Below are 10447 nucleotides of genomic sequence, written 5' to 3' on the forward strand. Positions count from 1 at the left end.
GGGGGGCTCGGGGGTCCGGGAATCTCAGGGATAATCGAGGGACCTGCACGGTACTATCGCGGCGTGCTTATTTCGTCGCCTTTATTGTCACTTTCTTACTCTCGCATCGACTTGCCTTGACTTATTCAAGGTACTCACCTGGTTTATATTAAAGTAATCATAGTTTCAATTATAGTTCTTTTTTTTTCCTCGACATGTCCTCTATTGTTTTGTTTTGAAAAAAAAAGGCAAATTTAGAATATCTCGAATACTTAGTATGGAGGAGTATACATATTATGATTGATTGAGATATAGATGTGAAAAATTGAAATCTGTTGCATAGTTCAATTTGAACCAAAGTTGAATACTTCATGAGTTAATGATCCGATTTAGCCTTCCTTCAGTCCCAAATATTTCATTGCTAAGCGGAAACTTCGTGCTGAATTTCAAGTTAATGCAGCGATTTTTCAAAATTGACATACGAAGCTTATTGCAAGAAATAATGCTATTAAAAAATCTATGTAGCCAAAATGAGTAAAGAGAGATAAGTGTAATTGAGATAAGTATACTGAAGTCAGCATAAGTTTTAACATTGATTTTAGGAGTGGGGGACATGGTTACAAGTGGTAACTACGTGAAGTGGGGGTACCCAGAGAAGTAAAAACTTATGCTGACTTTAGTATAATACAGTCTGATATGAAAAAGAGAGAACAAAACTATGTAGGTGATATGGTGCAATCTATCTATCCGGGACTAGATTAAAAAATTTCAAGTGATCACGTGAAACTTCTGTTCGAAGTTTTAGTTTGACGCTCCCAAAAGTTTCAAAATGAGTTCGCATAATCCGGATTCAAGACGTCAGTGTTTATTCGGACATCTTAATGTCTGTGCTAGAAACTGAAATAGTATATTGTGCCTCTAGGGAGTTAAGTATTTTCGTTTCAGCTCGGGTTATAAACTCACATTTCGTCAGAAAATACTTCATTTTCATGAGGCGCACGATATTTTATTCTCGTAAGAACTGTAAACTACGATCTAACCGAGCGAAGCGAGGTTAGAATCGTACTTTCTACTCTCTAAGGGAATAAACATTATTAATCCGAGACTTGGTATTTCTACGGTGAGATATGCAGAAAATTCAATTTGAAATTCAAAAATCTTTAAAGGAAGAAGTCGGACTGAATTTCTATGAAAGTTGACATATGGTATATAATAATGTCATATTTGACAGATGATAATGTTTGATTTCTTTAAGAGTGACACAATTGAACTCAATTGAACTCAACTTTCATAAATTTTTATGATTGCTTGCTTAATACTTTTAATTTTTTTGCAGCTGTCAAATTAAATGTACAAGATGAATCTATCTCCCCAGACCAAGATGTAGAGGAAACTAATTCCCGTGATCCTGAGGTATCAGAACTCACTAATGAAAAAGAAGATTCGAAATCCAGTGGCTCCAGCTCCAACGAACCCTCGACTTCAGAGGAATATGAAGTTATTGACCCATCCAGTGTAATTTCGACAAATGTCTCTCCAGCATCAGAAATTGTGAATAATTGAAACGAATTACATTTTAAAAAATTAACCGGTCTGTTCTATCTTTTTTTACCCGAGCTTTTTATATCGCAACGATAATGGCGTTTGGGATCTCCACAAATGGGGGGGGGGGGGGGGCTACTTATTTTTATTGTAGGTTCTATGCTAGAAGGGATAAATCCAATCAACAGTTTATAGGTATTTAAATATGAGAGTTTTTGACTTTAATTATGTCATCTGATTGATTACAAAGATTACAACTAACACATACCGGAGCCGGCTTTGGATCTGCCTTCTGCATACCCAAGCCGTCTCTTAAATACATAATTAGGTATGTGTCATTACTTGATCACCATAATCCAGTTATACCGACGAGTGTCACGCTGACAATGCTGGATTTCTGAATATTTAAAAATAACCCAATTGGCCAAATCTGCGGCATAACAACACGATCGGAACACGATAATGCTACCTAGTTAAATTGCACTTTGTGAAAAGTCTTATTTTCAAACACTCACTTTTGAAAATTGACTTGAAAGGGTTGCTTATGAATGATTAATATAGAACGTAGTTTTTATTAGTCAGACAATACAACATTTTGACAAGAATATCTTAGCTTTTTTAAATAAAAAATATATAGCTATAGACATTAAATTCCTCATAATTTATGTTTCTTATACTTGTCTTGGTTCGATAGTCTCTGTTGGGATTGATTTGCCGGTTGTTTTGGATTCACCTGGTTTTTGTGTTTTTTGCTCTCTACATGTTGAGCGAAGCTGTTTTCGGATGTAAACGACTTGTCGCAAGGGGCGCAGTAGTAAGAACCTGTAGAATCAATGTTCGTTATCAAGTTTTATCTATGAAAATATTCAATAGTGCAAACAACCTTGGTGAAAATATATCTTCAAAGAATTTTACTACATTTTCAGAAGAATATTCTACAAATTTCATTGGATTTCTATTTGAAATTATGAGTTTCTGACTGTAAGCTGATTAATAAGAGATTTCCCCTTGACAAATATCTACAGAAGCTAAATGCCTGATATAACATTTTTTATATGAAGTTCTACACTCGTTTTGAGCAAAAATTGTTCTATTCCTTACATTTTCTATAGACAATACAATACAGTCATAAAATACTACAAAGTTCTTGAGCAAAGTAGTTTTATGGGGCAAAAATTAAAGACGGAAGAACATAATTTGTATTAAAAAAATATACTGGTTTGTTCTGTCCAGGAATAATGAATAATAAAGAACATGGCAAATGTTCAAGATTACCCATTAAAAAGGACTTGAAAGAAGGTAAGCCGTATTGCAAAAGAATTCGAATAGATGTTCAATGAAGCTTCTAAAAGTATCAGTAAAAATTCAATAGATATGTTCAGAGAAAATGTTAGGGGTATCTCTTCAATTCCATTAATTGTTGTTGGACCATTCAAAGTCGCAATCTGCTAATGACATGATATTATTTCCAAAGATATACCTGAAGGTGTTCTGCAAATTGAATAGTCAATCGTCGTTGTTGTTGTTGATACATGTTCACTTGGAGTATCTACGAAAGAAGACAAGGTAGTTAAAGAGTGCTTAATAGACAAATACAATATAAAGAAATTAATGTTTTTTTTTACGTATATTTTTTTATTCTTAGAAACCACGTACAAAATTTGCAATTTGGACCAATGGAAATAATTTCTGAATTTGCATTCGATTTTATTGGTTAAAGTTAAGTTAGAATCGACGGGGTGTTTTTAAAAATCTAGTCATCAGCCCCGATTTGCTCTCCCTTAGTAGTAGGTATTATCTTGTAATGATGATAAAAAGAGTGAAGTCGTGATAATCATTATTTCCGTGGAATCACACATTTACTGATGCATCTGAGTTTACCGTTTCAGCCTTCCTTTTGCATCACAGATATGCACTCTGGGAGCTGCTTACCTGCTTCAACCAGAAGCTTCACCATTGCTTGAGGAATATGTTTATATTCCATATGACCGAGAGCTCCATACAATGTAAGGAGTAGTTCGTATATTCAGACGCATTTTTGGAAGCCATCATGTGGCCATTTATATCAACTGTAAATCGTTATTGTATGCCTTCAAGCAGGATCCCGAGAAAGGTACCGCATGGCAATTTGGCCGCCTTGATTTTATCGGTCAGTAACACCAATTCACTGTGACATTGAAGATATATATATGTTGTATGAGATATATATATGTTGTAAGATGTATATATGATTCATAGTTCCAGCTATCCAGGGTCTAACGCATAAGGGAAGCTCGTCTGTCAATGTTTTGTCTGACCGGGTTTGAAGAAAAATTATCGTCTTTAAACTCGCGCATATCTTACCATACCATACTCGAAGGACATATTATGGTGTCACGTCACCTAATCGATTCAATATTTTTCCAGTTGAAAACGACAACATTTTGAACACATCCACGTGGAGATTGTACGACTAAATGTGCCGTTCATAGCACATTTACCTCGGTGCCCCGGTGTGCCCGTGATATTCCCAAATTACGACATCATCGCTAGAAGTGTAGGCGTTGTAATTAACACTCTAGATACTAATAGTCTATCTACGCCGTGCTTCTTAGCAGTCGCAGATGATATCATTAATGATGAATGACGCCGTCCACCCGGAGAATTTGTGCTTCCAACACCATACGATCCAACCTAACCTGGGCCAAATTTGGCGTTGAGATGTTGCCATCCGTGTATTCAAACCGTTTAATTGTAACACGGAAACAGAGGAGAGTGTTTTATTTCTTCCCTCGCATTTTAGGTTTTTTATTTAGTTCCATAATTATAATTGTTTATTTTATGGTAACAAATATTAGCTTTGCGTTTTGTTGGAAAATTATACGCAGTTCTTGACCGATTTATGCGTATAATTACACATGTGACTGAAGTCAATTTTGGAGGTTAATGGATGTATGAATTTCGAGATTTCGACATTAAAAAAAAATTGATTCTGTCTAATACAGACATAAATGCAGAAAGGAGTTTTTTAAATTATTGAAACACATTGTGTATCATGTAAAAAATCATGCAAATAATATACTTCAAATGAACTGAAAACGTGATGTGGGTGGCAAAAATTTGGAAAACGTGAAAATAATTCTTTACTTATATTGAAAAAATTAGTAAAATCTCCCCAAATGACAACTGGTGTTTTTGTAAAAAAAACTGAGCCAACTTAAAGTTTTGCTGAATTGATTCCGTGAAAAACTCGTATTTTGCCAAAATATGGCGTTCCTAGAAATTAAAAAAAAATCGGAAAATGTAGACGAAAACGCTCAGAAAAGTGATACGACTCAATTAAAAGGATTCAATAATGAAAATTAAAAAATCAATAGAGGCAGGACCAACTTACTTGACGCGATTTTATTTACAGGATAATGCTAAAATGAAATTTGATTAATAGTTAAAAGTGACCGAAGATAATCTTTGGCTCTAACTCTAGTTCTTGGGAAAAACCGCGCCAAGTAAGTCGTATTCCTTTTCTTGGCGTTTTCACTGACATTTTCCGATTTTATTTTAATTTCTAGGAACGCTATATTTTGGCAAAACACGAGTTTTTTACAGAATCAATTGAGTGAAACTTTTACTTGGCTCAGTTTTTTTACAAAACACCAGTTTTTGTCATTTGGGGAGATAGTGCTACCAAGAATCACCGATAGATTGAGGAGCCATTTGTACATCGTGCACCGTACATCGTAGTCCTTTAAATTAATTGCCTAGAAATTGACATTTCCATGAACAATATTGAGCCAGTACTTACAATTGCCGAAGATGAGACAAATGACAGTGACTCGGTGGGTACTGGAGAGGAACTTTGCCAGTTTTTTCCAATTTGAGGCCTGGGTGGACTTTCTATCGAACGTGGGACTTTTGTTTAAATTTTATCTTTTTAAGGCCCGGGTGGACTATCTATCGAATGGTATTTTTTGTTTAAATTTTATCTTTTTAGCCTAAAATTCATTAAAATTTGGGATCAAATTTGTGTTGCGGGAGCTACTCGAATGGTTATAAAAAAAATAATGAAAAAAAAGAGGGAAAACTATGAAAGGGTGCAAAAGATTGATATTATTTAAAAAGGATTTACCAGATTTGCAAAAAAATAATAAAAAATACGTAGCTTACTATTGCATCTAGCTGTCACTCAATCTTCTGAAGAGCAATGGTAAGCTGCGTAATTTTTATTATTTTTTTATAACCATTCCACTAGCTCCCGCAACATAAATTTGATCCCAAATTTTAATGAATTTTAGGCTAAAAAGATCAAATTTAAACAAAAGATGACATTCAATGGATAGTCCACCCGGGCCTTTTTTTCTCTCGTTAGGACGCACGGAACAGTATTAGTTCTGGCGCATTTATAAAGATACAAGCGGCAAGTGTTTCAAACTAAAATTCCATCGAATTATGTTAATACCTCCAAATAGAATATAAAATCTATTAATAACCACATGAACAAGCAGAGGATACAGGTTATCGTTGGAAATTCATCAATTAGTTTAACAACGATTAGGACAATAGAAGCGTGTTGAAGTTATGAAGTGATTGATTTAACCGATAGAATTAACTATTTTTCTTCACTGCCAGCAACAATAAGTCCCCTTATTGTTGTGTTAATAAGTCCCCTTAGTGTTTGTGTTTCCAAGAAATTTAGACCCAACAACAGCAACAAAAGAAGCTGCGAGAGCTAACCTGTTGGATATGAACGAACTAGAATTCAAGGAATTAAAGAGAGAAATAGTGTAATGAGAAATGGTTCAAATACCTTCCCCCTCTAGATAAACATTCTTTTAGAAAACACAATTTACCTGTTAATGCAGTTATGGTGGAATTTTAGTTTGAACCACCCGCTGTTTGTATGTTCATAAATCTGCCACTATTGATACTGTTTCGCGGCCCTTAACGCGAGAAAACAAAGGTTCAAGCCGGAAAAAACGCGCAAAATTTCTCCCTTGATAGCGGTATTAACGATACTTTGTCACCGTTTTCGCAACGGCCAATCCCTGGTACTACACCAGTAACATCACCAAAAGCAGGACTCTCAGCGCTCATCATCGTATAGGTGCAGCTACCACGAGATCAAAGTTGGACTCAATACCATTACCATTAGCTTTTTCGCTGCATTGTTACGAATCTCTTGAGTTGATGTTGAAGTTGAGTTGAGTATTTGATTCATACATTAAGTCGGGGTGTTTCACATTATCAAATGTTTCGGTTCTTCACCGAATCCTACATTTTTTATTTGATTTCCTTATTTTTCTATGAAATTATTGGTTCTTGTCACATGCCATTATTACCACTCTATCATTTGAGCACTCTATCATTTGAGAATAAAGATGTCAAGAATGCACAATTCGAAAGTCTCCTTGGTCATAGTTTTTAGGTACTTACTAGTTTCTGCAGGAATCATCCCATTTAATCGCAACATTTTCTGATGTCTCGTGCCCCGTCTATGGGTCTCCAACTGTTCTAAACGATTAGCAGTTACTCCACAGAGATCGCACCTCAGAGCAGCTGAGAAAGTGGTAGCTACAGGATTGTACAGTTGTGGAGCTGGTAATTGCGGAATGAGGGGCCTAACGGGTTCCATAGTTTCTGCAGCGATAGAAGGGCCTTGAGGCTCTAACTGAAAACCCATACCGATGCCAAACCTTCCTGTTGGATCTACTTGCACCGGTGGTGTAGAGCCTTTCTTCGGACTTCTGGAAAAAACGAGAATGTTGAGCTATGAAGAGAGTCAATGCTATCATAACGATTTCCATTAATTCCCGATGATTTGTAGCCTGGTTTGAAGAAAAATATTTGAAATCATTGTGGAAAGGAATGAAATGTTAATTATTGAAATAAAATATAGACAATAATGCTCTAAAACTCGCGTGATATAGAGCGAAAAAGCTCCAATACCGATGGAACAAGGAAAGCCTGCAGGACTTCATGATAGAATACATACTAATAGATGGGATAGAACGTCCTTTTACTTGCGAACAGACGGGCAGAACCCACCTTTATCGACTGCAGAGGGCAAGAGGGATAAACTTATGAACCATTTGTACCCCAGGTATGGCTGACTTCGGTTAGAGACTGAGGGTCCAAAGAGCCCGTCACTGAACAGAAGATAGAGTTATCGTCTAATTCCAGGTGAGCCTTTGGCTAAACCTTGAGTATAGTAAAGCCTCAGGCTACTTGACTGGGAATCTTTTGTGTTTTTCATATGCTTAGCATACGCTACCCTATGCTCTGCGTTGAAAACTGTCTTTAGAAGTGCGATTTTGTTTAAGAATTGGTGACGGCTACGTTATCATCGCTGACAGCCTGGAATGTAACCCGCAACTTCTCCGGCAAATCACGAAGAAATCCCGTAAAGAGCAACACCACAGGAAGACAGTTGGATAAGACAGGAAGTTACGCGCAACTTTTGTCTAAATTCAACAATTTAGCGATGGTGGAGATTGCACAACCATGAGAAAGAGCTAAAGCGAAGGTATCTCCCATCCCAGAAATACTACCTACCAGCGGTTGCTCTTTCAATTTGTTCCTGTCGAGTATGGCTCCAGTTTAATGGACGCCGATTGTTAGTGAGATCAAATCAAAAATTGTGTCGTTCCCAACTAGATGAAGATGTAGACCTGACCATACATGATCTATGAATTGATACGGGCTGCGTCTCCGTCACGAACCATGGGTAATGCTGAACACTGGTATGATTTCGATTTGAAATGATGTCATGCGTTTGGGAATTTATAAGGGATAATTTTAATTCACAATTTTTCTTTTCACTTATCAGAAAAGATAAGGAGATGTGAACCTAGATCGCACATAAGTCAGGAAAATTTTGTAAAGTGCGGTACATTGGTCATTTACCAAGTCCACACTACTATTACTTCCACGTCAATGAAAATCGGAACCTATACATCGAACGTTTTATAGTGGAGAAAGAGGCTTAAGCTAAAAAAAATTGGTTAACCTTTCCTTGTACATTGTCTAGACGGAGCATGCATCTTTGTACAACTTGGTATGGTGCTATTAGTAGAGCACCATAGTGACACAACTATACACGGAGAAAAGATTCAATGAATTTTTGCTGCAGACATCGGGGAAAAATTACTGTGCTCATCGGGAATGGGGGTGCAAAGCACACGCACGAGAAAAAGTCATGCCCTTAACCCTAATTTTTACCAAGCGAGATAAAAAAAGTCATGTCCTTAACCTTAATTTTTACCAAGCGAGATACAGGAAAACTGTATCACTGTGGAAGAAAAATTACTGTGCTCGTGTCATAAAATTTCTTTATCAACCAAATAAAAATTATGCCTTTCCGCTCGAATTTTTAAATTGGCCGTAGAGAATAATTATTTCCCAATGAAACACACACATTGAGTAATTGATTGTATCTACGGAGAGGAAGGAAAGGGAATATACACCAAAAGACATACATATATTATTTTTTGAAAAAGTAAAATTTATTAAATTCTTTTGATAACCACTTTTTAATTATAAATTTTGCACCATTAAAGGCGCGAACTAAACTTGTTATGATACCGCTATGTAAATGACTTAAATCTAAAATCGCCCACGAGTAAGCCTCTTGGTTCTGTGCAAAGCAATCATGATGTTCATCCAAGTAAATACCTTCCAGTGTCTTAACAATAAAGAAAATTTCGTCTGGATTTTGAACAAGAATTGTATCTACTTTATGAAGTATTGAGCCTTCTTCGCTTGGCAACATGAGGATTGCACCGACTTCCACTTTCGTCCCTTCAACGTCGATTTTTCGGAGAGTCTGGACTTTTCCTTCCGAAGAGGGAAAATAGATAAACATAAATTTAAAATCTAAAAAGTAACGAAAAATATAGTATCTGAATTTTTTCTACTTTACGTACATTTGCTCTAATTTTTGGCCTTTGTAAGTGTCGCTTTGCGACATTCTAAAACAGAATACAATAAAATAGTCAATTTTGCTATAAAAGCTAAAAGAAAGGATCAAACGGTAAATGTATATGGAAACTCGTGACTTCGCCCCGAAAAAAAACAAACTAAAACATTGTGTGGGCATGCAGTCATGAAAAAAATGCAGAAAGTTCGGTTACCATTTTGCTGAAAGATGCAAAAGATGGAAAGGCTTAATTTCCATAATAACCCTAACCGATAAATCACGTTGCATTCTAGGCTAATAATAGTAAAGGAATCAATGTGACGTTAATAGGAGTTAATTTCGAGAAAGAAAAACGAAAAAATGCCAAAAAAACAGGTTATTTTCGAGTAAAATATGAAAAATTGTCCAGATTTCAATGGGAGAATGGAACAGATGTAGATGAGTATTGTGAACTGTACAGCGAGAATGCAAATATACCATATTGTGACGAGGCAGAATTTTGCACCCCCCCCCCCCATGCCCCCTAATTAATACTTATTATTTTTCCTAGGCTAAGTTAGGTTTAAGTTACTCTTTTTTGCCACCGTTGGATAACCCATTCGCGAGATACTCCTTCCCCCTATCCCATTTCCCCTCGCCCCGGTACTCACATTAACCGTGGAGAAGGACGACAACGATGAAGAAGAAACCCCCCCCCCCCCCGTTTCCCCTCGACGCCGCACTCATCGCAGACTGGCTAAAAGGAGAAAACCCCCCACGAAGAGACTGGACACCACGTGACCCGGAGAAGAAAGAGACATCCCTCAACTGACCCTCAAGGAATAACTAAGAAGAAAAGGACAATCGATGACGAGTGCCCCCGAGTAACCCCCATTATGACCGATAATCAGGGAAGAAGGTGTGAAGATAACTGGCAGTCATCACTTGTGATACAGCTGCCCCGTGACCAGTAGTGTTTTTGGAAAAGAGATTGTTCGGAGGAGAATTTCATTGTGTTGGAGATTTAGACTAGCGTGGAGACCCAGGAGTGGAGAA

The 10447-nt window shown here is 36.7% G+C and overlaps 2 protein-coding genes across 4 annotated transcripts in view; one reads left to right on the forward strand and one right to left on the reverse strand.

Annotated features, from left to right (window-relative positions):
- The window catches only part of LOC105269916 (membralin), an 88456-nt gene extending 86889 nt beyond the window's left edge, over window positions 1–1567 (forward strand). For both annotated transcript variants that reach the window (XM_011310518.1, XM_011310519.1), the window contains one exon: window positions 1316–1567. In XM_011310518.1, the coding sequence (XP_011308820.1) occupies window positions 1316–1542 (227 nt within the window). In that variant the 3' untranslated portion in view covers window positions 1543–1567. The remainder of the gene's footprint in view (window positions 1–1315) is intronic.
- Window positions 1568–1746: 179 nt separating this feature from the next.
- Window positions 1747–10447, reverse strand: part of LOC105269917 (zinc finger protein 346) — a 34920-nt gene continuing 26219 nt past the window's right edge. The window contains exons 6-8 of one of the 2 annotated variants that reach the window (XM_011310521.1): window positions 6931–7238; window positions 3002–3070; window positions 1747–2343 (exon numbers count right to left, since the gene is read on the reverse strand). In XM_011310521.1, coding sequence (XP_011308823.1) covers window positions 2177–2343; window positions 3002–3070; window positions 6931–7238 — 544 coding nt within the window. In that variant the 3' untranslated portion in view covers window positions 1747–2176. Of the gene's footprint in view, window positions 2344–3001; window positions 3071–6930; window positions 7242–10447 lie in introns of both variants that reach the window. The other variant, XM_011310520.1, reaches the window with a different exon arrangement.

Source organism: Fopius arisanus, unplaced genomic scaffold, assembly GCF_000806365.1.
Source record: "Fopius arisanus strain USDA-PBARC FA_bdor unplaced genomic scaffold, ASM80636v1 scaffold00076, whole genome shotgun sequence".
NCBI classification, from domain to species: domain Eukaryota; kingdom Metazoa; phylum Arthropoda; class Insecta; order Hymenoptera; family Braconidae; genus Fopius; species Fopius arisanus.